Source organism: Theropithecus gelada, chromosome 10, assembly GCF_003255815.1.
Source record: "Theropithecus gelada isolate Dixy chromosome 10, Tgel_1.0, whole genome shotgun sequence".
Lineage (NCBI taxonomy): Eukaryota > Metazoa > Chordata > Mammalia > Primates > Cercopithecidae > Theropithecus > Theropithecus gelada.
In genome coordinates this window covers 10,173,626-10,200,816 of record NC_037678.1, presented here as the reverse complement: position 1 = coordinate 10,200,816, position 27,191 = coordinate 10,173,626, and the positions used below count along the sequence as shown (strand labels likewise).

The window sequence follows — 27,191 nt, the reverse complement described above, 5'->3', positions numbered from 1 at the left end:
TTTTTTTGAGAGAGTCTCCCTCTGTCGCCCAGGCTGGAGTGCAGTGGCGGGATCTCGGCTCACTGCAGGCTCCACCTCCCAGGTTCACGCCATCCTCCTGCCTCAGCCTCCCAAGTAGCTGGGACTATAGGCACCCACCACCACGCCTGGCCAAATTTTTTGTATTTTTTTAGTAGAGACGGCGGGTTTCACCCTGTTAGCCAGGATGATCTCGATCTCCTGACCTCATGATCTGCCCGCCTCAGCCTCCCAAAGTGCTGGGATTATAGGTGTGAGCCACCACGCCAGCCAAATCTTTATTTTTAAAGGTATCTTGGTTGAAAATGCTGAGGAATTTTTTCAGCTTTTACTGTCCTTCCAATCTAAACTGTAAGCACCAAATGACCTCTATAAAATAAGACCTACAGATCCTGCTTATGCATTGGTTTGCTGGATGTAAGCCAAAGCCTTAGCATTTTAATGGCTGAGGTAATTTTTCAAAGGAATTCTTTTTTTTTTTTTTTTTTTTTTGAGACAGAGTCTTGCTCTGTCACCCAGGCAGGAGTGCAGTGGTGCGATCTTGCTCACTGCAACCTCTGCCTCCCAGGTTCAAGCAATTCTCGCGTCTCGACCTCCCCGGTAGCTGGGATTACAGGCACCCGCCACCGTGCCTGGCTAATTTTTGTCTTTTTAGTAGAGAGGGGTTTCACCATGTTCGTCAGGCTGGTCTTGAACTCCTAGCCTCAGGTCGTCTGCCCACCTTGGCCTTCCAAAGTGCTGGGATTACAGGCGTGAGCCACTGCGCCCGGCCTTCAAAGGACTTACAAAATCCTTTGAAGACCTTTGAAGGACTGTGAAGTCCTTTGAAGACCTTTGAAGGACTGTGAAGTCCTTCAAAGACCCTGTCTCAAAAAAAAATGCTTTGATACAGGGTCTCGCTTCTGTCACCTAGGCTGGAGTGCAGTGACACGAACATGGCTCACTGCAGTCTTGACCTTCTGGGCTCAAGCGATTCTCCCACCTCAGGCTCCTGAGTAACTGGGACCACAGGCATGTGCCACTGCACTGGGCTAATTTAAAACAATTTTTTTTTTTTTTTTTTGAGACAGTTTTGCTCTTGTAGCCCAGGCTGGAGTGCGATGGCGTGATCTTGGCTCACTGCAACCTCCGTCTCCCAGGTTCAAGCGATTCTCCTGCCTCAGCTTCCCTAGTAGCTGGGATTACAGGTGCCTGCCACCATGCCCAGCTAATTTTTTTTATTTTTAGTAGAGACAGGGTTTCACTATGTTGGCCAGGCTTGTCTCGAACTCTTGACCTCAGGCGATCTACCTGCCTCAGCCCCCTCAAAGTGCTGGGATTACAGGCATGAGCCACCACGCCTGGCAAATTTTTAAAATATTTATAGAGACAGTGTTTCACCATGCTGCCCAGAATGGCCTTGAACTCCTGTGTTCAAACAGTCGTCCTGCCTCAGCCTCCCGAAATCCTGGGATTACAGACGTGAGCCACCGTACCTGACCTAGCTTGTGCTCTTTTTTTTTTTTTTTTTTTTTTGAGACAGAGTCTCGCCCTGTCGCCCAGGCTGGAGTGCAGTGGCGGGATCTCAGCTCACTGCAAGCTCCGCCTCCCGGGTTCACGCCATTCTCCGGCCTCAGCCTCCCGAGTAGCTGGGACTACAGGCGCTGCCACCTCGCCCGGCTATTTTTTGTATTTCTTAGTAGAGACGGGGTTTCACCGTGTTAGCCAGGATGGTCTCGATCTCCTGACCTCGTGATCCGCCCATCTCGGCCTCCCAAAGTGCTGGGATTACAGGCTTGAGCCACCGCGCCCGGCCGCTTGTGCTCTTAATCAGAGTATACCCATGGGGGTTGAAGTTAGATTCCAGATAAATGTCCAATTTGGGAATAAGCCAGTAATTTTTAAGTTGCCCCAAATGCTTTCATTTAGTCTTAAACATAATTAAAGGCATCTTTGTGTAATTGGCGAGTCAGGTAACGGGAGAAGAACAGTCTTCTTACTTGGAAAATCCTTTAAACAGTACCCAGTGTGTGGATGGGCTCAATAATTACTGTTTCATATCGACATGTGTTGGAGCTACCTGAAAGATGTACATCTCGAGATAACCTTCCTCAAAAGCAGCTTTACGTTTCCTAAACCTTGATATTCTGCGTCATTCCTTTCCTTGTTAGCAACTGTAGGCAGGAAAAAACCGGGAAGGCTGAGCGCGGTGGCTCACACCTGTAATCCCAGCACTTTGGGAGGCCAAGGTGGGCGGATCACGAGGTCAGGTGATCGAGACCATCCTGGCTAACGGTGAAACCCCGTCTCTACTAAAAATACCAAAAATTAGCCGGGTGTGGTGGCGGGTGCCTGTAGTCCCAGCTACTCGGGAGGTTGAGGCAGGAGAATGGCGTGAACCTGGGAGGCGGAACTTGCAGTGAGCTGAGATTGCACCACTGAGCTCCAGCCTGAGCGACAGAGCAAGACTCCCAACTTAAAAAAAAGAAAAAAAGAAACGGGGGAGGAAAGTAATGGAATGTACCATATGGAAGCTTCTCAGAAACTCAAGCAGTCCTCTGGGAAAACATAAACCTTGTTGACTTACACATTGTCCAGTCATTTTTTTTTTAATTGAAAAATTTTTTAATACTGGAGAGACAGTCTTGCTCTGTTGCACAGACTGATCTTAAACTCCTGGCCTCAAGTGGTCCACCTGCTTCAGCCTCCCAAAGTCCTGAGAGTACAGGCATGCGCCACCATGCTGGGCTTTATAAGTATAAAGGTTTTGTTCCTTATAGATCCCAGTAGTACTGTTAAGCTGACGTGCTTTTCAAACAGTAATCAGGAAAGAACAACTTGTATTAGTATTTTCTGGCATGCTTAGTGGGTTGGTAATGGTGATATAGGCTGGTAGCTGAGCAACCCAGCCTTTTTGGCCAAAAAGTGTTACATAATAATATTGTTTGAGCAAAGCTGTTTAATATAAGATCATTGCGTTTTCTTTCGTAGGACTTGATTATTCTTAGAAATGCACTTGACCTGCTTTTGCCAAAGGTAAGGAGTTGGGAGATGTTTCCTACCAACCGTAGATTCCCTATGGTAGGAGATAGGCACCAGTTACAACTAAATCACAGTGTAAATTTTTACATAGAGCATCATTTTTTCAGGTGAACGACATCCCTGTGTTTAATCTGTAGAACTAATTGTTTCTTCTCCTTGTCCTTTCTTCTCTTCCTCCTCCTCCTCCTTTCTTCTTCTCTTCCTCCCTCTCCTTTCTTCTTCTTCTTGAGACAGAGTCTCATTCTGTCAAGTGGCGTGATCACGGCTCATTGCAGCCTCCGCCTCCCAGGCTCAGACAATTCTGTCTCCGTCTCCCAAGTAGGTGGGAGTACAGGTGCATGCCACCTCGCCTGGTTAATTTTTTGTAGAAATGGGTTTTTGCCATGTTGCCCAGGCTGGTCTCAAACCCTGGGCTCGAGGGATGCCCCCGTCTTGGCCTTCCAAAGTGTTGGGATTACAGGTGTGAGCCACTGCACCCAGGTGACTATAAGTGAATGGTTTTTAAAGCATAGCCTTTGTTTTTTTTTTTTGAGACGGAGTCTCACTCGGTCACCCAGGCTGGAGTGCAGTGGTGCAATCTCAGCTCACTGCAAGCTCCGCCTCCTGGGTTCACGCCATTCTCCTGCGTCAGCCTCCCGAGTAGCTGGGACTACAGGCGCCCACCACTACACCTGGCTAATTTTTTTGTATTTTTAGTAGAGACGGGGTTTCACCATGTTAGCCAGGATGGTCTCAATCTCCTGACCTCGTGATCCGCCTGTCTTGGCCTCCCAAAGTGCTGCGATTACAGGCATGAGCCACCGCGCCCGGCCAGTTCTTCATTTTCGCTGCTGTCATCCTTTCTTGCTTGTGGGGGCCCAAGCATAGCCTTTTAAATGAAGAGAGTGCAACCAAAGGCATGTTGCTGGGATATGTGGGTCAGGATTATGATTTTGTTCTGTTTTTCTGCCATGGTCTTAAAATAGTTCATGACATTTTAGGTAGTCAACTCAGTTTTCAAATTTTGGTTGCTATGAACTCTTCCAGGCAGTTTAGGATACAAAGATGGAAAGATATGGCTGCTGCCTTTCATGAGTTACAGGTCTAATTTTATACAAAATTATCTAAAAGTTTTGTTCCTAATTATGTAATGAACACAACCTGAATTCAACCTCTTTCTATCACATGATCTTTCTTGTAGCTTGCCAGAGTGATCTCTCGGCTTGCCGACTTTGCTAAGGAACGAGCCAGTCTACCCACGTTAGGTTTCACACATTTCCAGTAAGTGATAAGATTACTTCTTGTTTATGTGCATATGGCTTTCAGCTACTTCTTGAGTTCTGTCTTTTCTACAGTAACCTTGAGGTGAAGAATCTGAAAACATGATTTAAGTATACGTAATTTGGGATGTTTATGGGGAATGAGCCTGATATCTACCTTAAAACATACTGGTGAGAGAGTAAATATAACAGTTCCTTTGGGAAACATTGGGAAAAACATATCAAGAGCCTTGAAAAATATTATTTATGATAGTAAGCATTAGAAACAATCTAAATGGGCCAGGTGTGGTGGCTCACGCCTGTAAACCCACCACTTTGGGAGATCAAGGTGGGCGGATCCCTTGAGGTTAGGAGTTCAACACCAGCCTGGCCAACATGGTGAAACCCCGTCTCTACTAAAAATATAAACATTAGCCAGGTTTGGTGGCATGTGCCTGTAATCCCAGATACTCAGGAGGCTGAGGCAGGAGAATCACTTGAACCCGGGAGGCAGAGGTTGCAGTGAGCTGAGATCGCACCACTGCATTTCAGTTTGGGCGACAGAGCAAGACTCCGCTTAAAAAAAAAAAAAGAAAAACATCGAAATGTTCAACAATAAGAGAATAAGTAAGGCATAGTATTCGTACATCCATAGGTTGGAGTAATATGCAACCATTTAAATGATGCTTACAAGATCTAACGTGCAAAGGCACTTAGGTTTATGTTATGGTAACAAAGACAGCTTATAAATTGCACAAAAATTGGTTGAAAGTACTCCATGATGTAAATGTTGATTACTCTGGTTTATGAGATAATAGGAAAATTAAATTTCTTTCTACTTTTTGAGTTTTGTTTTGTTTTGTTTTTGGAGACGGAGTCTCGCTCTGTCGCCCAGGCTGTAGTGCAGTGGTGTGATTTTGGCTCACGCTCACTGCAACCTCTACCTCCTGGGTTGAAACGATTCTCCCGCCTCAGCCTTCCTAGTAGGTGGTACTACAGGCGCCAGCCACCACGCCCAGCTAATTTTTGTATTGTTTGGAGAGAGAGGGTTTCACCATGTTAGCCAGGCTGGTCTCAAACTCCTGACCTCAAGTGATCTGCCCACCCCTGCTTCCTAAAGTGATGAGATTACAGGCGTGAGCCACTGCCCCCAGCCATACTTTTTGCATTTTTACTTGTAAAATATGCAAGTATTTTTATGATTACTGAATAAAGCCCTTTTAAAAGGCCGATGGTGTAATTTTGGAGTGCTAGTGACAGGTTTTGAGTGATGTTTGAGTAGTGGTATATTAGCATCTGCCTTCTGTTTTGATGGTGTATTGCTGTGGCAACAAGGATATGATAATTTATGAAAGCCTTTTGAGCTTCGTATTTCTTTTTTTTTTTTTTGAGACGGAGTCTCGCTCTGTCTCCCGGGCTGGAGTTGCAGTGGCCGGATCTCAGCTCACTGCAAGCTCCGCCTCCCGGGTTCACGCCATTCTCCTGCCTCAGCCTCCCGAGTAGCTGGGACTACAGGCGCCGCCACCTCACCCGGCTAGTTTTTTGTATTTTTTAGTAGAGACGGGGTTTCACCATGTTCACCAGGATGGTCTCGATCTCCTGACCTCGTGATCCACCCGTCTCGGCCTCCCAAAGTGCTGGGATTACAGGCTTGAGCCACCGCGCCCGGCCGAGCTTCGTATTTCTTAAAGGCAGGGCCTATACTTATTGGTAGCAGTAGCCTGAAGCGCTTGTTCATACGAAGTGCTCCATGCCAGTGGCTTCCCTCCACATCCTCCTTCCTCTGTGTTACAGCTCCTAGGCCGGGCGCAGTGGCTCAAGCCTGTAATCCCAGCACTTTGGGAGGCCGTGACGGGCGGATCACGAGGTCAGGAGATCGAGACCATCCTGGCGAGCACAGTGAAACCCTGTCTCTACTAAAAAAATACAAAAAACTAGCCAGGCGAGGTGGCGGGCGCCTGTAGTCCCAGCTACTTGGGAGGCTGAGGCAGGAGAATGGCGTAAACCTGGGAGGCGGAGCTTGCAGTGAGCTGAGATCCAGCCACAGCACTCCAGCCTGGGCGACAGAGCAAGACTCCGTCTCAACAAAAAAAAATAAATAAATACAGCTCCTCTCTTCCTCTCCTGCCTCAGTGCTCAGCAAATACAGAAGCATTCTAATGTTCCTCTGGAGATAGCATAATGGAAGAGATTGGCTGCCAGAGTTCGTAGCCATTAGGAACTCAGAAAACAGTGTTGATGTGTAGGCATCCTCTTAGTGTATCAGTTCATGCAATTAAAAAAAACTATTGAGATATAATTTACATAACAGAATTCACCCTTTTAAAGTGTACAATTCAGTGGTTTTTACTATACTTAGAGAATTATGCAATCATTACCACTATATAATTTCAGAGTATTTTCATCATCCCAAAAAGAAACCTCATGCCCATTGATAGTCACTCCTATGCCTCCCTTCCCCACCCGCTGGCAGCCGCTGATCTATTTTTTGTATCTACGCATTTGCCTATTCTACACATTTCATAGAAATGGAATCGTGTACAATATGTGGCCTTTTATGTCTGGCTTCTTTTGCTGTTTTCAATATCCATGTTGTATCAGAGCTTCAGTTCTTTTTATGACTGAAAAACATTCCATTGTGTGGTTGTACCATGTTTCATTTACCCAATTGTCAACAACTGATGGACATTTGGGGGATTTCTGCTTTTTGGATACTATGAATAATGCTGCTGTGAACAAGTCCATGCTAATTTACTTCTTTCTTTGCTTATACCAATAATCTGTTAGCAGTTAACAAGGAAAACGATAAGATTAATTTTGGAGATACACTGTAGCTTGTGATGTGCCTTCTGTGGACATTCCTAGTGTTATGCCTTGATGTTCCTAGCTGTCAGTGTTATTAGCCTAAGAGGAAAGAAATTCCATTTGGAATAGGTTAGGTTATCTATTAGAAATTAGGCTGGGTCTGGGCACGGTGGCTCATGCCTGTAATCCCAGCACTTTGAGAGGCCAAGGCAGGTGGATCACCTGAGGTCAGGAGTTCAAGACCAGCCTGGCTGACATGGTGAAACCCTGTCTCTACTAAAAATACAAAAAAAAGTAGCCAGATGCGGTGGCGCACGCCTGTAGAGGCCCAGCTACTCGGGGGCTGAGGCAGGAGGACTGTTTGAACCTGGGAGGCGGAGGTTGCTGTGAGCCGAGATTGCGCCATTGCACTCCAGCCTGGGTGACAGCGAAAAAGAAAGAAATTAGGCTGGGCGGCCAGGTGCAGTGGATCACGCCTGTAATCCCAACACTTTGGGAGGCTGAGGCAGGTGGATCATGAGAAAGTGGAATCAAGACCAGCCTGGCCAACATGGTGAAACCCCGTCTCTACTAAAAATACACAAATAGCTGAGTGTGGTGGCAGACACCTGTAGTCCCAGCTACTCAGGAGGCTGAGGCAGGAGAATTGCTTGAACCCGGGAGGCAGAGGTTGCAGTGAGTCAAGATCGCGCCACTGCATTCCAGCCTGGGCAACAGAGCGAGATTTCATCTCAAAAAAAAAAAAAAAAAAAAAGAAATTAGACTGGGCATAGTGACTTAGGCCTGTAATCTCGGCACTTTGGGGAGCCAAGATGGGGATAGTTTGAGGCATGGAGTTCGAGACCAGCTTAGGCAACATAGGGAGACCATGGCTCTTAAAAAAAAAACAAAAAGTTAGCCAGGTGTGGTAGCTTGTGCCTGTAGTTCCAGCTACTCAGGAGGCTGGGGTGGGAAGATGGCTTGAGCCCAGGAGATTGAGGCTACAATGAGCTGTGATTTTACCACTGCATACCAGCCTGGGGTGACAGAGTGAGACCCTGTCTCAAAAAAGAAAGAAATTGGACATTAGGACAATTTATTCATAATTATGTATTTTGTTTTTTTGTTTTGTTTTGAGACAGAATCTCACTCTGTCACCTAGGTTGGAGTACAGTTGCGCGATCTTGGCTCACTGCAACCTCCACTTCCTGGATTCAAGCGATTCTGCCACCTCAGCCTCCCAAGTAGCTGGGATTACAGGTGTGCACCACCACACTTGGCCAATTTTTGTATTTTTTGTGGAGACAGGGTTTTGCCATGTTAGCCAGGCTGGTCTCAAACTCCTGGCCTCAAGTGATCCACCCACCTCAACCTCCCAAAGTGCTGGGATTATAGGCGTGAGACACCGCAGCTGGCCTCGTAATTATGTTTTGTGTTCAGAAACCGACCTTCAGTGGCTTGATTTAGGCTTTTTTTTTTTTTTTTTTTTTTTTGACGCGGAGTTTCACTTTTGTTGTCCAGGCTGGAGTGCAATGGCACAATCTTGACTCACTGCAACGTCTGCCTCCTGGGTTCAAGTGATTCTCCTGCGTTAGCCTCCCGAGTAGCTAGGATTACAGGCATGCGCCACTATGCCTGGCTAATTTTGTATTTTTAGTAGAGACGGGGTTTTTCCATGTTGGTCAGGCTGGCCTCAAACTCCTGACCTCAGGTGATCCGCCTTCCTTGGCCTCCCAAAGTGCTGGGATTACAGGCCTGAGCCGCGGTGCCCTGCTTTGATTTAGGCTTAACAAGAAACAAAGCCACTAGCTGCTACGTTCACGTCCTCTGCTTATGCGTGTTGTGGGGTGGTTCTCCATCGCGTGACTACTCCTCACTGGGTCTTGACTCCTCGCAAAGGCTTTCCTCTACTTCCAATCTAGAGCAGCCATCACCATTATCTTCATTGTTCTTTTATTCTTTTAGCACTTAAAATCTCAATAATTAATCTCGTTTCTTTTTTTAATTTGTTTTTTTGAGACAGAGTCTGGCTGTGTCGCCCAGCCTGGAGTGCAGTGGCACAGTCTCGGCTCATTGCAGCCTCTGCCTCTCAGGTTCAAGTGATTCTCCTGCCTCAGCCTCCCAAGTAGCTGGAATTACAAACACCTGCTACCACACCCAGCTAATTTTTTGTATTTGTAGTAGAGACAGGGTTTTACCCTGTCTCTGTTGGCCAGGCTGGTCTCGAACTCCTGACCTCAAGTGATCCACCCGTCTCAGCCTCCCAAAGTGCTGGGATTATAGGCATGAGCCACTACGCCCAGCCTAATCTTGTTTTGTTTTCTTTTTTACTTGTTTACAATGTAAGCAAGTGCCATTGGACAAGGATCCTGTCTGTGTCATTCCTTATTGTATTTTCAATAGCAGGAGCATATCAGATACTTGGCAAATATTACACGACTTTCTGATGTATTTCTTACCAATGTCGGTGGATATAGCCATGAACAAAAGGGACATTGTTCTTGCCCTTACGATAAATTGCCTCTTGCCATGCATCACAGTGGCTCGTGCCTGTAATCCCAACACTTTGGGAGGCTGAGGCGGGTGGATCGCTGGAGACATAGAGTTTGAGAGCAGCCTGGGCAACAAAGTGAGACCCCATCACTACAAAAAATTTAAAAATTAGCCAGGCGTGGTATTGCGTGCCTGTGGTCCCAGCTACATGGAAGGCTGAGGCAGAAGGATCACTTGAGCCCAGGAGTTTGTGGCTGCAGTCAGCTATGTTCATGCCACTGCACTCCAGCTTGGGCGACAGAGCAAGACCCAGTCTAGAAATAATAGTAATTTAAAAATTGCCTCTTGATGAAAAAAGAACTATGCTAATAGCCTTTTAGTTTCATACTCCTTGACTATTTATAAATGACATTGAATCTCCGTAACGATTATTTGGTTAAACGTTTTAGCTCTTGTTTTATCTTTACCAGTTACTTCATCTCTTAAATTGTTCTCCCTCCAAGGGGTAATGGTGGTTATGAAAAGAAGCAATGAAACCTTGATGATGTAAGGTGTTGGTCTGAGACTTCCGTGTGTTCTCTTTGGGTTTTCAGGCCTGCACAGCTGACCACAGTGGGGAAACGTTGCTGTCTTTGGATTCAGGATCTTTGCATGGATCTCCAGAACTTGAAGCGTGTCCGGGATGACCTGCGCTTCCGGGGAGTAAAGGGCACCACTGGCACTCAGGCCAGTTTCCTGCAGCTCTTTGAGGGAGATGACCATAAGGTATTCAGAAAGTGACCTGCAGGACACTGAAATTCAGTGGTGGAGCCTGAGACAAGGCTGTCTTTGAGGATGATAGGAGAGATTGATTGTGGGACGGGTGGGGTCTTTGAACTGGAAGCAAGTTGTGGGGGTTGGGGGCAAGACCTGGGTAGGATGACAGGTTGGGGCATTCTCATACTAGACACCTGGATTATTATAAGGATGTGTCTTTTCTTTCCAAGGTAGAGCAGCTTGACAAGATGGTGACAGATAAGGCGGGATTTAAGAGGTAGGTAAGTGGGAATACGTTGACCTCCCTGTTAAGTTGATGAAAGTCCTGTGTTCAGTATACCTCTAGATTTGACCTTACAATTTTTGCCTTTTTCTTCCTTTGTTCTTCTACCCATTTTTTTTTTTTTTTTCTGTCTCTATCCTGGGTTTTATTTTCTTACTATCTGGATTCTTTTTTGTTTTTCCCCCTAATCGTCTTGCTGACATATTTTCTGGATTTTATTTTATTTTATTATTATTTTTGAGACAGGGTCTTACTCTGCCACCCAGGCTGGAGTGCAGCAGTGTGATCTCGGCTCACTGCAGCCTCCACCTCCCAGCTTCAAGCCGTCCTTCCACCTAAGCCCCCTGAGTAGCTATGACTGCAAGCATGCCTGGCTGATTTTTGTATTATTTTTGTAGAGATAGGGTTTCACCATGTTGCCCAGGCTGGTCTCGAACTCCTGAGATCAAGCGATCCACCTGCCTCAGCCTCTCAGAGTGCTAGGATTATAGGCATGAGCCACCAGGCCTGACCTGCATTCTATTTTTGTATAATCTATAGGAAAAAAGAAAATGATTTACTTCTGGTTTCTTTAGAATATACCTTTTTTCATGTTGTTACCATTTTTGTTTATTTACTTAGGGCCCCCAACAGGTTACGCTAAATCTGACCATTTCCATTGGAGTCCACCAGGTTCCACCATGGATGCTTCGCCCAGGCATTTCTATTGAGCTGTGGCCGGACATGGGCATGTTGCACCATGTATCTTTCTTGAGTCATGCCAGTGTCCTGAGTATTAGTGAAAAGGGTGGAAGAATAGTTTATTTCAGGAGCAAGTTACCACTCAGGTCCACTGGCTCAGTATAACTTAGCATACCAATAAGACCAAGCTTTTCTTTAGGATGTGTTTTTCCTTGTTTGACAGAGGCATGTTTTGAATTATTATTATTATTTTATAAGAGTCTCCCAATGATGCTTAGGCTGGCCTCAACCTCCTGAGTTAAAGCAGTCCTCCTCCCTTAGCCTCTTAAGTAGCTGGGACTACAGTCATGCACCACTGCAATGGCTTTAAAATATTTTAACATACGTCTCTCTTCTATTTATTTCTAGAGCTTTCATCATCACAGGGCAGACATATACACGAAAAGTGGATATTGAAGTACTGTCTGTGCTGGCTAGCTTGGGGGCGTCAGTACACAAGGTGAGTGGTGGCAGCTTGTGGGGCGGGGACAGGAGCTCTGGGCACCACAGACAGACTGTTTCAGCCTCAGACTTTTACTTAATCATCTCTCAAGCAATATTATACATTAGTTTAATAATTTGTGGTCTGTAGATGAAACCCTTAAGGGGAAGACTAGTTTTGGCATTTTCTTTAAAGTTATCCCAAGCACTGCAAAACATCCATCTTTTTCAGTGGTGTATTAAATTAATCTTTTTTTTTTTTTGAGATGGCGTTTCACTCTTGTTGCCCAGGCTGGAGTGCAGTGGTACGATCTCAGCTCACTGCAACCTCTGCCCCCTAGGTTCAGGCGAGCTTCCCAAGTAGCTGGGATTACAGGCATGCACCACCATGCCTGTCTTATTTTAGTAGAGGCGGGGTTTCACCATGTTGGCCAGGCTGGTCTTGAACTCCTGACCTCAGGTGATCCACCTGCCTCGGCCTCCCAAAGTGCTGGGATTACAGGTGTGAGGCACTGTGCCCATCCGAAATTAATCTTGTGATTGTCTTTCCATGATGCCTTAAGCAGTGTTTCACAAAAGCGTTTTCATGCTCCTTGAATTTGTCATCCCAGCCCTTCGGGAACAGAGAGGAGTCTGAGTAAGATACTCTCCAGGAGCTCTTGGGGAGGACACGCTGGTCTTCAGCTCAGCCGCAGCACACCTAAGAGCTCATCTCCTTCATCAGCCTAGTCACGGCTCCCAGACTCTCCTGCACACTGACAGTGTGGGGTGATGCTTATTCCCCTGCCTCCCCCAGATTTGCACCGACATACGCCTCCTGGCAAACCTCAAGGAGATGGAGGAACCCTTTGAAAAACAGCAGATTGGTGAGTGCTGTGTGGAGACCTGTGAGCACACAGAGCGGCTGGAGGGCTGTGGATGGGGGCTGAGAGCTCATTCAGCAGCATGCTTGCCTACTCACTATCCTCTGAAGTCTCTCTGCCTTTGCATCTTGTCCTTTTTTACATGGGCAGGCTCGAGTGCGATGCCATACAAGCGGAATCCCATGCGTTCAGAACGTTGCTGCAGTCTTGCCCGCCACCTGATGACCCTTGTCATGGACCCGCTACAGACAGCATCTGTCCAGTGGTTTGAACGGACACTGGATGATAGTGCCAACCGGTCAGTGGCGCAGGGACGTCACATACACCAAGTTGAGAGGAGGTCTGAAGGAGGGACCTAGAAGTAAAAGGACATATTTGAGCATCTCTACAGTCTCCTTATCCCCAAGGAGCCCAGAGTCTAGCAGGGAGGCAAAAACATAGAAAAGACAGTGTGATAAGTGTTACAGTTGGAGTGTGTACTGGGTACTGTGGAGCAGAGAGGAAGGCATAGTGCTTGAGGCGTCAGAACGCTTCACAGTAGAGGTGGTGCCTTAAGACTTAAGAAATACATGCATCTTTTAAAGACAAGATCGGGAGCATTATAAAGGCACAAAGCAGGAGAAAACACACTTGAGGGAGTTACTACTACTTGAGTAGCCCTGGGGAATGAAATCAACATGTGCCAGGAGGTGGGGCAGGACATGGTCACAGATAGTAGCCAGTTTACGAAGGGTCTTCTGGGTCTTTTCTGAAGGCAGATAGATGTCAGTTGTGGTGTTTAGGCACAATGACATCTTGATAAGCTATGAGATGAGTCTGAAATAATCTGTACTGCTGATGAGGTACCAATGTGCACATCATTTTCTGTTTTGTGTTAATACTCATTTAAAGCAGACTGGCATTACTCTCGCCTGCTTGCATTGTGCTGGAATTTCTTGAGTGGATACGGATGTATAGTTAGACCTAGCTTTCTGGGATCTGTGCATAATCTAGGATTTATCTCTGGAGATAAGTCATGTGAACTCACTCAGAAGTCAGCCACTGAATACTTTTTAGCAAGGTGTGACCCTGGGGGTCTGCTGATTTGCCTGCTAAAAGACCCTGGCAGCAGTTTGGAGAGTTGGCTCTAAGGAGACAGGGATCACGTCAGAACAAGTTAGGGGCTACTTTAAAAGTCCGAGGCCACGTTGGTGCAGGTGCCATGTCAATGGAGAGGAAGGATATAGATCCAGAGTTGAAGGCAGACTGGCCAGCCCTGGTGGTTGACCGGAATGAGTATAAAGAATTTGGTGACTGGGGCGCTACTGTCATTTGCTGAGGCAGGACCTGCGAGGGAGGAATGGCAGGTTTGTAATGGTGAGTAAGAAGAATGACAGTGGCTGAGTTCAGTTTGGGGACTGAGGTACCTATGGATCAACCAGGTAGACGTCTCAGTAGGTCTAAGGTCTGGCACTTAGGCAAGTGGTCTGGCCTAGAGGTGACAGACTTGAGGGTCATGAGGTCATTGGGGTAATCATGAGATTGAAGGAAATTATCCAGAGAGTACAGTCAGTAGGGCAACTTGTTGGGACACACTCTGCATTTCACTGAAATTATTTGTTTAAAGAGATACTGAATGGCTATTTGTTTTCTAGACGGATCTGTTTGGCCGAGGCATTTCTTACTGCAGATACTATACTGAATACGCTGCAGAACATTTCTGAAGGATTGGTAGTGTACCCCAAAGTAAGAAGCTTCCATTAAAAAGTAAAAGGGAGGGGTTAGAATGTGGGAGGGAGGGTGCTCTGGGATGTGTTGAGGGAGCTGCATTCTGATCTGATAGGCGTTCTTCCCACCCGAGCTCATCCTTCAGTTCATAAGCTCTAGGGAACTAGCTCTGTGGAATTCATAGACACATTTATAGAAACAGAAAAAGTATTTTAAATTGCCTTTAAACTATCTCGCAGCATGAATCATCAGCTCTGGTGTGACTAGGCAGAGTAGATGGCTCCATTTGCCTGTTTTTAAGTACCTGAGGCAGATGGGTTTATTTCTCTCCTATACTTAGCTCTTGAGGCTGAGCACTGATATGTAGCAAATAGGGGTTTTAAGAATTATTTAGGCCGGGCCCGGTGGCTCAAGCCTGTAATCCCAGCACTTTGGGAGGCCGAGATGGGCGGATCACGAGGTCAGGAGATCGAGACCATCCTGGCTTAACACAGTGAAACCCCGTCTCTACTAAAAAAAATACAAAAAACTAGCCGGGCGACATGGCGGGTGCCTGTAGTCCCAGCTACTCGGGAGGGTGAGGCAGGAGAATGGCGTAAGCCCGGGAGGCGGAGCTTGCAGTGAGCTGAGATCTGGCCATTGCACTCCAGCCTGGGCGACAGAGCCAGACTCCGTCTCAAAAAAAAAAGAATTATTTAAGGCCGGGTGCGGTGCTCACGCCTGTAATTCCAGCACTTTGGGAGGCCGAGGCAGGCGGATCACCTGAGGTCAGGAGTTCAAGACTAGCCTGGCCAACATGGTGAAACCCTGTCTCTACTAAAAATACAAAAATTAGCTGGGCGTGGTGGCGCGTGCCTGTAATCCCAGCTACTCAGGAGGCTGAGGCAGGATAATTGCTTGAACCCAGGAGGTAGAAGTTGCAGTGAGCCAAGATCATGCCACTGCACTCCAGCCTGGCAACAAGAAAGAAACTCCGTCTCAAAAAAAAAAAAAAAAAGAAAATCTTTCTATGTGGCAACTTTTTAAGTTAATATTCCCTTTTTAAAAATCAAAAGTCTGGCTGGGCACGGTGGCTCACACCTGTAATCCCAGCACTTTGGGAGGCTGAGGTGGGTGGATCACCAGGTCAGGAGATCGAGACCAACCTGGCTAACACGGTGAAACCCCGTCTCTACTAAAAATAGAAAAATTAGCTGGGCGTGGTGGCGGGTGGGGAGGCTGAGGCAGGAGAATGGTGTGAACCCGGGAGGCGGAGCTTGCAGTGAGTGGAGATTGTGCCACTGCACTCCAGCCTGGGCGACAGAGCGAGACTGTCTCAAAAAAAAAAAAAAAAAAAAATCAAAAGTCTGAGTTAGTAAGAAAACTGAAAAAACATCATGTAGAATAAAACAACCCATTACTGTCTCCATAATGTGCTAGTTAGTGTCTGTGCTGTGCATTTTGTTTGACATCCTGCTGTTTATCACTTTAGCCTTGAGGCAGCTTTCTTGGTCATTCACTTTATCTTTTCCTATAGGTAATTGAACGGCGCATTCGGCAAGAGCTGCCTTTCATGGCCACAGAGAACATCATCATGGCCATGGTCAAAGCTGGAGGTAGCCGCCAGGTTTGTAAGCTCTCATGTTTCTGGTTAAGTTGAGAGTGCACGTTTGGTCCTGCTCTCTTCTCCATGAGGGAGAGCAGATGAAGGTGTTCGTGTCATTACCTTCACAGTAATGGTACAGAGCAGTGGCCATAATCTGCCATCTATGGAGGGTGATTGTGGTGAACTGAGTTTTTTAAAGTGAATTACTTAATCACTTGTAGGAAAAGTCCACTCCTAGTGAAGGAATGAGGTCTGACATTCCGTAGGAAGTGAGCAGGAGACAAGAGCAAATTATTCATGGGGCTTTATGGAAGAGGGCCAGAGCAGGGTGGGCATGCATTTCAGGCTTGTCCTAAGATGTGGGCAGAGAGTAGTGAAGACCCTGGTAGAGACAGACACGGGAACCACCTCAGCCTGGAGGTGTTTTTGTGTAGAGCTGTGTAGACTACGTGGATGTGAAGTATCTGATGACTTTTTTAAAGTGTTCAAATGCCCTGTTAGTGGAGAACTGACAGTACTTCACTGTCTTCCCAGGATTGCCATGAGAAAATTAGAGTGCTTTCTCAGCAGGCAGCTTCTGTGGTCAAGCAGGAAGGGGGTGACAATGACCTCATAGAGCGTATCCAGGCTGATGCCTACTTCAGTCCCATTCACTCCCAGTTGGATCGTTTACTGGATCCTTCTTCTTTCACTGGTCGTGCCTCCCAGCAGGTAAGCATACATTAGAACGCTTCCGAGGAGCGGTCCCCAGAAGCCTCTTTTCTGCTGGGCTGCAGAACCTGGGGTACTGTCTTTGATGTTTTTGCTTTATAGGAGGTATGTTGGGAATGGGCCTAGTTAGAAGGAAATCAGAGCAGGTTGCTGGCTAAAACTTAGAGATTTGGGTTTGGTTTCTGTTTTGTTTTGTTTTTGGAGACAGTGTCTCTCTCACCCAGGCTGGAGTGCAGTGGTGCTGGGATTACAGGCGTGAGCCCCCACAACTGACCAAGATATGGCTGTTTTGAGCTAGCTGCCTTAAGTATTTCTTTATGTAGATTTTTTGGAGTTTTGATCTTGAGAATGTGGTATAATGGACAAAGAATTAGGTTTTATTGTCAGGTGGATTTGGGTTAAATCCTAACCTCTGGCATTTACTGGCTGACAGGATAAAAGTAAATATCACAGTGTTTTAACAATTGAAATGCATGAGTATATACTAGGTGCTCAGTATGTGTTCAGATACTGTATTTAATTCTGGGGATTTAAAAATGAATAGATAGGCCGGGCACAGTGGCTCACACCAGTAATCCCAGTACTTTGGGAGGCCTAGGCAGGAGAATTGCTTGAGTTCAGGAGTTCAAGAACATCCTGGGCAACATGGTGAAAACTCGTCTCTACAAAAAAATACAAAAGTTAGCCAGGTGTGGTGGTGTGCACCTGTAGTCTCAGCTACTCAGGGGGCTGAGGTGGGAAGATAGCTTGAGCCTAGGAGGTGAAGGCTGCAGTGAGCCTTGTTCATGCCCCTGCCCTCTGGCTTGGGTGACAAAGTGAGATCCTGTCTCAAAAAATAAAGATGAATGGATAATTCTCATCTTTAGAGAGCTCAAAACTTAGTGGTGAATACTTTTAAATAGGTCATTAGAATACCAAGCAGTAGGTGCGAGGACTGAGGGCTAAAATACTAGAACTGGAGGTAGGAGACCAATAAGGTGGCTGCTGCAACGGACCAAGCAGTAAATGATGAGAGCTTTGAGTGAAGGCAGTGGTGAGAGATGCAGACCAGGGAGGGAGAGGAGGTTAAGCTCTTGGTGATTACTTGAAGAGGGCTGGGAAGCAGGAGGAAAGCTGTGGTGATTTTTAGGTTGGATAGAAATGGCAAAACCACCTGAGAGAACACAGGCTGGGCCAGTTTGCGGGAAAGGTTGGTGGGCATGTGGGCATGGTGGTTGAATCACCTGTGTCTAGGCGGAAATTCCTTATAGGCAGTTAAGGAAAAAACAAGCTTAGTGATGGAGTAAAAGCTTCATTAAATTAGGTTTTAGTGGTATCACCTGACATTGGAAAAGGTATTATCTGCTAATATCTTAACATTTTCTTTTGTCTTGTATCTGCTTTCCTCTGGCAGGTGCAGAGATTCTTAGAAGAGGAGGTGTATCCCCTGTTAAAACCATATGAAAGTGTGATGAAGGTGAAAGCAGAATTATGTCTCTAGAGTTGGAAGAGAATTAAACGAAAAATCATTAATTGCTGAGGCATGAAAATTGTGTTACTGTAATGCCTTATTTTACCTCGAGAATTGTTACCTTAAATTAATACAGCACTTTCTTCTATCCATGGTCTTTCCCATTTCTCAGTCTCACATTTCTCAACAATGCAGAAACAAAGAGCATTGAAGTTTACTCTGTTGTTTACAACAACACAAACTTGCATAATAAATGTAGTTCGTACTTGATCTCTGTTCTTTCAAGGCGTATTTTCCAGCTGCCTCAAGTTTAGTCCTTTTCACGTGTTCGTTTGCTTGTAAAGTAGCAAGAAATTTCTGGTCCTGTCCTCTAAAAGTGAATTAGATCTAGGTCTAGCAAAATAGCCTGGACTCAGTGATTGAGTCCATGATCAGATACCTTTTATTTCGGTTATTTTTGGCTAGTATAAGTAATGAAGTTTGGAACTACAGTAAATACTTAAAAACAAAACAGAACAAAAAAAACCCCCTGATGTGACCTTCAGGCTTATTCAGCCAAAGTTGTGCCCAACCTCATTTCATCTTTTGATAAGGCTTATATATCAGGGAAATGCTAATTGAGTATATTGATTTCATCAGGGCACCTGACAGTCTTTATTCCTTGTTGCATGGATTTTGTTGTTGAGGCTTGCTGTGTCACCCAGACTAGAGTACAGTAGCACAATCTTGGCTCACTGCAACCTCCACCTCCTGGGTTCAAGCGATTCTTCGGCCTCAGCCTCCCAAGTAGCTGGGATTACAGGCACCCGCCGCCACACCTGGCTAACTTTTGTATTTTTTTTTTTTTTTTTTTTTTGAGACTGAGTCTGGCTCTGTCGCCCAGGCTGGAGTGTGGTGGCCGGATCTCAGCTCACTGCAAGCTCCGCCTCCCGGGTTCACGCCATTCTCCTGCCTCAGCCACCCGAGTAGCTGGGACCACAGGCGCCCGCCACTTCGCCCGGCTAGTTTTTTGTATTTTTTAGTAGAGACGGGGTTTCACCGTGTTAGCCAGGATGGTCTCGATCTCCTGACCTCGTGATCCGCCCGTCTCGGCCTCCCAAAGTGCTGGGATTACAGGCTTGAGCCACCGCGCCCGGCCAACTTTTGTATTTTTAGTAGAGATGGGGTTTTGCCATGTTGGCCAGGCAGGTCTTGAACTCCTGACCTCAAGTGATCCACCCATCTCAGCCTCCCAAAGTTCTGGGATTACAGGCATGAGCCACCATGCCCGGCCTAATCTTGTTTTCTTTTTTACTTGTTTACAGTGTAAGCAAATGCCATTGGACAAGAACATTGTCTGTGTCATTCCTTGTTGTATTTCCAATAGCAAGAGCACATCAGATACTTGGCAACTAGGCAGTCTTCCAGCTTCCGCCACCACGCCCAACTTCCTTGTTGCAGTATTATAGCTGATTGAAGCAACTGTAGCCAAATATTGAGTTAATTACCTACCTGCCAGGAGAGCCCTTGTTATTTAGCCCATTCTCATCCTACAGATTTTTCAGCATAGATGAAAATGAAAGCTTTTGTTTATCAGATTTTGCAAATGACACAAAACTGGGAGAATTAACAAGTACATTTATTTGGTAAAATAAGTTTTCATCTGTAACCTAAACAGGCTGAAATGATGTGCCTTAAACTAAGAAGAAAAATAAGATCAATGTAAATAAGTTAACCTTAAACTCAGTATGCACCAGAACTGAGAGAAGACTGTTTTAGGAGGTGTTAATGGTTGTCCAGTGCCCAAAAAGCCACCAGAGGCTTACTGCTCCACACTCTTGGCATTACCTTCAATTTTGGATACCCAGTCTGAGGAACAGAGAGAAACTGGAGAGCGAACCTCCAAAAAGATCTTGTGGTGGAGGAATGTTAGGGCTCTTTATCCTATCCAGGAGAAAACTTGTCAGCACTTCAAATATTGCCGTGTGGAGGAAGAGTGACTTGATTGTGTGTTGCCCCAAGAGACACTGAGATCAATACCCATTATTAAGGCTCTGAGATTGGCTTGGGGCCAGACATTGGAACCCCCGAGATTAGCAATCCACCCTCAATCTCCCAGGTCAGGCAGAAGCTGGAAGACTGCCTAGTTAGGAATGTTGTGAGGGAGAGGAGGCTGAATCGGTTCCAGTTCTATCTAAAAGTAGCCAGAAAAGCAGGTTGAGATGATGCGCACTTGCAGTCCCAGCTACTTGGGAAACTGAGGCAATAGGGTCACTTGAGCCCAAGAGTTCAGTCCAGGCTGGGTGACATAGCGAGAACTTGTCACTTAAAGCCAACCTAAGAGAAGAGCTCAACCTATTGGGAAAAACAATAGAAGGCAATTCTGAAAACCAAATTCTGAATATAGGCTAGTATAGCAAGCAAGTGGGGATAGCATAGAGCCATTTGCTCAACTTCCAGAAAAAGTTACTCTATTCATCTCTTTAAAAAATCTTGAAAAGGGCCAGGTGCGGTGGTGGCTCATGCCTGTAATCCCAGCACTTTGGGAGGCCGAGGCAGGTGGATCACCTGAGGTCAGGAGTTCAAGATCAGCCTGACCAAGAAGGTGAAACTCCATCTCTACTAAAAATACAAACAATTAGCCGGGCATGGTGGCAGGCGCCTGTAGTCCCAGCTACTCGGGAGGCTGAGACAGAAGAATTGCTTGAACCTAGGAGTCAGAAGTTGCAGTGAGCCAAGATCATGCCACTGCACTCCAGCCTGGGCAATGGAGCGAGACTCAGTCTCAAAAAAAAAAAAAAAAAAAAAAAATCCTGAAATGATAAGTCTGAAACAAGGAAATTAAGTCATTGGACTCTGACCAGATATTCTGTCTACTTCCTTCTCTGGTATGGGCAACTTAGAGGCAGCAACTACTATCAGTTTATCTAATGTGAGACTTTATATTACATAACAGATGTTGGGGATATAGGATACCATGGATTTTAGTTAATACATTTCCTCATAGAAAATAAGGAAATAAGATAACAGTCTTCTTCCTGTCCTAACAATTCTGTTAGACTAATGATCTCCAGTGATTGGCGATTTGACCTGGTTTCTTCCTGGACTATTTGGGTGGATTTGTTGGTGCATCTCTGTCTTCTTTCCTTTTCCATTCTCCTTTGTTTCTGTATTTACACACTTGTATGCAACTCTGTAATCTGATTTTCCCATGTAGCATTTTAATTTGATGTATTGGGTGGTCTGCATGTTCACTGGAAAACATGTTAAATGTACATTTATATATATATAATGTAGATTTATATATATATATAAAAGACAAGATCTCGCTCTGTCGCCCAGGCTGGAGTGCAGTGGTGTGACCACAGCTCACTGCAGCCTCGATTTCCTGGCTCAAGCGATCCTCTCACCTCAGCCTCTTGAGTAGCTGGGACTATGGCACACACAACCACACCTGGCTAATTTTTTGTTGTTTTTTGTAAAGACAGGGTCTCACTATGTTAACCCAGGCTGTTTTCTTTAAGATTGGTTTAAACTCACGCAGACTCCAGCATGAAAACTACCCAGATGTTAGGTTCTGGGCAGAACATGGGACAACTGATGAAACGTCTGCTCAGCTGAAGTCAGACACCTGGACACTTAATGCCCTCTTTTCCTGGCTGGTGCTCAGTTTCATTTAAGAACCAGGAGATCCTAATGTTTGTAACCATAGCTTTAGTGGAAGCACAAGGGTTAGGAGTCCCCAGAAAGGTATGATGAAGCGTGGGTGGATGTGAGGATTGGTGAGACGGCAAAAGCATCGCTGTGCCTGCAGGCCTTGGGACGGGGTCGCAAAGCTCCTGGCCGCGTCCCGCCAAGTGGGCGGGAACGACTACAGCCCCCAGCATGACCCGCGGCCGCCTATGCTCCGCCCCGCCACGCGTGCGCTTAGGCGCCGCTGAGCGCTGACTGGGTGCGAGCGGGGAAGCAGCTAACCTGACCCGGATTGGCGCTGAGGTGGCCCGTGGGGCAGGTGAGTGCGGGGACGGGAGTCAGCGGAGACTGAACGGCGCCCACAAGTTCCCTCAGGCTGGGGTTGCGGGGCGTTTGTGGTGGGGACTGTTTGACCGAGGGATGTACGGGCCAAAGGCACCCACTAGAGAGAAGCACCGCCTCGGGCCGGAGAGCCGCCGGGCCGACCTTACTCGCGTCGCGGGTGGAATGGGGGCCGGGGACGCGGCGGGGCGGAGAGGTCGGCTGCGTACCCCGGACCGGCTGACCCTAGACGGCCGAGGCCACCTCAGGTGTTTGGGGCGGGAACCGGAATCCACCGCGCTGGCAGCCGGGAGCGGTTTTACAGAAACCGCGCCTGATGCTGGGGGCTTTTTAAAAAAGCCTGGCTGGCTCCGGCACGGGGACAGCTGCAGACTCCTCCTCAGGTTTAACTTGCGCCTTTCCCTTTGAGAGTCAGATCCAGGTGCAGAACCCGGGCTCGGATCCACGCCGAGACTCGGAACACAGGTGTGTTTGCATTTTAGCACGGGGGAAACTGAGGCATACGTTAGCCAGAATCACCCGGTGTGGTTAGGATTGGAATTTTGAAAATTATTCTCATACTTAGTTTACTGATCTAGGCTCTTTTTTATTTGGAGAGAAAAATGAAGCTGTTTCAAAGGTTTTCAGTGACTGGGTGACTAGCGTGTCTTCCAGTCTCGCGCAGCCCAGTTGGGGTGGGTTGATGGCTTTTTGTTTTGTGGTGGGATAGAGATATCCTGGAATATTCCACACCCTTCTTGATTCTTTCTTAGTAAATTCAAGTCCAATCAGACTCTGCTTCACAAAAACTGCATTTTCAACTTCGACTCGTTTACTCGTAGTTTTCGTGACAGGTTTGTGATTAGGTTTGTAAGTACATACACTTCCCACTTTTCTTGCTCATCTCTTTTAGTTCCAATTCTCTCTGCACTCTAAACAACTGAATTACATCTTTGTTCTACATATTTCTCTTCTTGGTGATTAATTTGTAATTCTTTTTTTTTCTTTTCTTTTTTTTTTTTTAAGACTGCGTTTCGCTCTTGTTGCCCGGGCTGGAGTGCAGTGGCGCGACCTCGGCTCACTGCAAGCTCCGCCTCCCGGGTTCAAGGGATTCTTCTGTCTCAGCCTCCTGAGTAGCTGGGACTACAGGCGCCCGCCACCACGCCTGGCTAATTTTTGTATTTTTAGTAAAGAGGGGGTGTTTCGCTATGTTGCCCATGCTGGTCTCGAACTCCTGACCACAGGTGATCCGCCCGCCTCGGGCCTCCCAAAGTGCTGGGATTGCAGGCGTGGGCCACTGCGCCAGGCTGGATTAATTTGTAATTCTATAGATAGATATCTTTCCTGGCTTTTGATAGTCCTAAGTGAATGCAGCTTTTTCATCCCTAATTATCACAGTAGCCTGAGCTTTAGTTCTTCTCCGTGTCCCTTTTTAAGCGTGGAGGTTTGTGGTCTGGGAGGGAGGGGAGAGGGTGAGGTGTCTGTTGATCAGCTATGGGTAACAGGTGAACATAACCAATGACCAGAACATTAAAAGGCTGTAAACAAACAATTGTTTCAATGTAAAAACGCATACCTCGTGAATTTGGAAACATATCAGGTTGATAGAAAAGTGAACTGGGGTAGAACCTCACAGAAATGAACCTGACATTAGGGTGAAATATTGAGAAGGGAAGTGAGGAGATAATCATCTCTTTTATTTTACAGCCATCTTTCTGTCGCTAGAGTGGATGTAGGAACATCCTGCTGGCTCAGAAGCTTAAAAAAAGCTCTGTGTGTTTTCAGTTTTTCTCTTAGTTCTCAATGAAGGTTTTGGCAGGAGCCCAAAATCTTGTACCTTTGATAATTTAACATGAGTTTCATCTTGCTTACTCTCCAGATAGCCTGTTATTCAGCTGGTGACGTCAGTAATTTTCCACAGCAGCCATTCATGAGCTCATGCAGACTGTCACAAGGAAATGGGAATAGCACAATGAGTGTTACAGAAGAAAAAAAGATCCTGTTTCTTTGCCATCACATATTATACACAGACTTAGGGAATCTAGACTGGAGCACAGGATATGTGGGAGGGGTTAGAACACCAGAGTGCAGGCTCCTACCTGTAGTAGTAATCATTGAAACCATTTATTGAATGCCTTCTGCTTTCCAAACACAGAATTTAAGTCTACCTGACTCTAAACTCCTCTCTTTTAACTGCTGTACTACCTTAACAACTGTGTTCAAGTATTTCTCATTCTTAAAACTATATGAAACTTCCCTGTGATCATATTTCCCTTCAAATTACTACCATTTCTCCTGCTTTTCCTTTCTAGACTTGTCCTTAAGAAGCAGACTCTACATTCTTCTCTAACATTTACTGCTTTGTTCATTGCAGTCTGGCTTCTACCCTCAACTCTGTTGAAACTACTCTCATGAATTCCTCTCAATGATTTATTGAGTATCTACTGTGTATATCATCTTGTAGACTTATAAAGATGGCTAAGACATGGTTTTTGCCCTCAGGTAGTTTAGGGATTAATGAGAGAGGGTAGTTTATACATGTCAATATATGTTTACCACTGATAGGTCAGTTGTGGTGTTTCGTTTTGTTTTTTTCCTTTTTTTTTTTTTTTTTTTTTTGAGACAGTCTCCCTCTATCACCAGGCTAGCATGCAGTGGGGCAATCTCGGCTCACTGCAGCCTCCACCTCCCGAGTTCAAGCAGTTCTCCTGCCTCAGCCTCCTGAGTAGCTGGGACTGCAGGCGTGTGCCACCACACCCGGCTAATTTTTGTATTTTTAGTAGAGATGAGGTTTCACCATGTTGGCCAGGATGGTCTCCATCTCTTGACCTCGTGATCCGCCTGCCTTGGCCTTCCAAAGTGCTGGGATTAAAGGCGTGAGCCACCACACCTGGCCTGATAGGGTGGGGTTTTTTTCTTTTCTCTTTTGTTTTTTTTTCTGAGATGGAGTCTCCCTCTGTCACCCAGGCTGGAGTGCAGTGGCGTGATCTCGGCTCACTGCAAGCTCTGCCTCCTGGGGTTACTTACTCCATTCTCCTGCCTCAGCTTCTGGAGCAGCTGGGACTACAGCTGTCCGCCACCATGCCCGGCTAATTTTTTGTATTTTTTTAAGTAGAGACAGGGTTTCACCATGTTAGCCAGGATGGTCTCGATCTCCTGACCTCGTGATCTGCTCGACTCGGCCTCCCAAAGTGCTGGGATTACAGGCGTGAGCCACTGCACCCGGCCAATAGGGTATAGTTTGAGAGTTGGGGAAGGAACACTTTATTGCGAAGATGTCACTGGACTGCCAACAGAGAGAGAAAGCTTAAATTGGTCTAGAGTGTAGTGTCAAGACTGCATGCTTAGGCATATACTTTTAGGGAAAAGCTGTATCCACTGAGAGATGACATGGTTGAAAGATACAGTATAGGCTTTAGAGTCTGACAGACCTGGTAACTGAACCACAGTTTCTTCTTTGTAATATTTGCCTGCATTGTAAGCTCTATGAAAGTAGGGGCTTTGTGTTGTTCACCACCTCACCCCGTCTCCTAGAACAGTGGTAGGTGAGCAATAAATATCTGTGGAAAGGGGCCCAAAGGGAGACCCTGTCTCAAAAAACTAGGAAAAAAAAAGAAAAGATAACAGATCATTTCCCTTTTCCCTCTCTTGTGTTTGAATTTCATTTGTAAATATCCTTAATTACGTGACTTGAGTATAGGGTTAAAGTCCAATTACCACTGTTTTTTTTTTTTTTTTTTTTTTTTTTTTTGAAAACAGTATGGTAGTCAGGAGCACCAACAATGAAGTTCAACTTCTGGCACTACTGCTTGCTTCCTTGCTTGCCTGCTTGCTTGATTGATTGACAGCGTCTTGCTCTGTTGCCCAGATTGGAGTGCAGTGGCATGATCATAGCTCACTGAAACCTCAAACTCCTGGGCTCAAGAGATCCTCCTACCTTAGTCTCATGAGTTGTTGTGATTACAGGTGCATGCCACTGCACCCGGCCTAGCTTTACCATTATAAACTTTGAGAACTTACTAGTTATCTCTCTGATGCCTCATTTCTGTCACCTGCAAAAATGGAATAATTAGTGCTACTCATAATGATAGCTAATACGTATTAGGTGTTTGCTATATATACCAGTCACAGTTCTAAGAATTTTACTTGTATTAACTCACAATCCTCACATCAGCCCTGTGTATTGTTAGTATTATGCCCATTTACAGATGAGGCAACAGTCACAGAAACAGTAACTTGCTGAAGATTGGAGGAGTGGAGTCAGGATTTGAACTTAGTCTGACTCTAGAGTTCACGCTCACAATCTCCACCTTCATAGTTTTTTGGTTTTTTTAATTTAGCATGTAATCAAGAAATAGAGTAGTTTTGAAGATTAAATAAAATCTATATAAAATGGCTGTGACAAGCATTTACCATATTAAGTACTACAGTTAGCTTCAAGTTTATAAAGCATTTTGCACTCATTTTCTTTGATTGTCATAGGAACAACCAAATATGTTTGTGAGCATCACTGTCTGGCAGGAAGCAGGCACGCATTTGGTCACTTTCCCAGTCATGCAGCATGTGTGGAGACAGTACCCTAGTGTTGCTCCTCCGTATCTAGATCACGTGGAATTTGAAGCATCACATTTTGAGAGAATTTAGTAGACATAAGTTGTTTTGGCCGGTCCAGCATCCAATCCAGGTTCTTCTGGGGATAACAGCTCAATTTTGCTTTGGAGAACAGTTCATCCCTGACCAACTAGGTGGTAGGCACATGGCCCAGGTCAGGCCAACAGATGTTAGGCAAATAGATGCTTTCCTCCTTTAATTTGAATCTTAGGTTGAATGACACAGTAACAAAAGTTCAGTAAACAGTTGCTGCTCCTTTATGACAACCACAGGCTAATTCCTAATATCTGGGCGCTAGAGCTGCTGTTGTTTTCAACCACCTGAGTCTTCAGCTTTTCCTCAGTTCTGTGTCCTACTACATATCCTTCCAGTACATTCCTGTCTTTCATAACTTAAGTTACCCAAAGTCAGTTTTGGTAGCTTGCAGCTGAGACACCCTTAACTTACTTTACATGGCAGGAGATCATGTCATATAAGAGTTAAACTAGGCCTGGCGCGGTGGCCCATGCCTGTAATC

General features: G+C 45.9%; 2 protein-coding genes across 7 annotated transcripts in view; both read left to right on the top strand.

The window, feature by feature from the left end:
- Positions 1–27,191, top strand: part of ADSL (adenylosuccinate lyase) — a 42,748-nt gene that overhangs the window by 3,982 nt on the left and 11,575 nt on the right. For 2 of the 5 annotated variants that reach the window (XM_025400088.1, XM_025400090.1), the window contains exons 3-13: positions 2,989–3,033; positions 4,220–4,299; positions 10,148–10,319; positions 10,541–10,587; positions 11,683–11,773; positions 12,551–12,620; positions 12,768–12,915; positions 14,252–14,342; positions 15,841–15,930; positions 16,444–16,620; positions 18,014–18,076. In XM_025400088.1, coding sequence (XP_025255873.1) covers positions 2,989–3,033; positions 4,220–4,299; positions 10,148–10,319; positions 10,541–10,587; positions 11,683–11,773; positions 12,551–12,620; positions 12,768–12,915; positions 14,252–14,342; positions 15,841–15,930; positions 16,444–16,620; positions 18,014–18,076 — 1,074 coding nt within the window. Of the gene's footprint in view, positions 1–2,988; positions 3,034–3,273; positions 3,358–4,219; positions 4,300–10,147; positions 10,320–10,540; positions 10,588–11,682; positions 11,774–12,550; positions 12,621–12,767; positions 12,916–14,251; positions 14,343–15,840; positions 15,931–16,443; positions 16,621–18,013; positions 18,577–27,191 lie in introns of those variants that run through there. The other 3 variants (XM_025400092.1, XM_025400089.1, XM_025400091.1) reach the window with 3 other exon arrangements.
- The window catches only part of SGSM3 (small G protein signaling modulator 3), a 35,719-nt gene continuing 30,462 nt past the window's right edge, over positions 21,935–27,191 (top strand). The window contains exon 1 of one of the 2 annotated variants that reach the window (XM_025400086.1): positions 21,935–22,061. The gene's annotated coding sequence lies outside the window, so the exon portion shown is untranslated. The remainder of the gene's footprint in view (positions 22,062–27,191) is intronic. The other variant, XM_025400087.1, reaches the window with a different exon arrangement.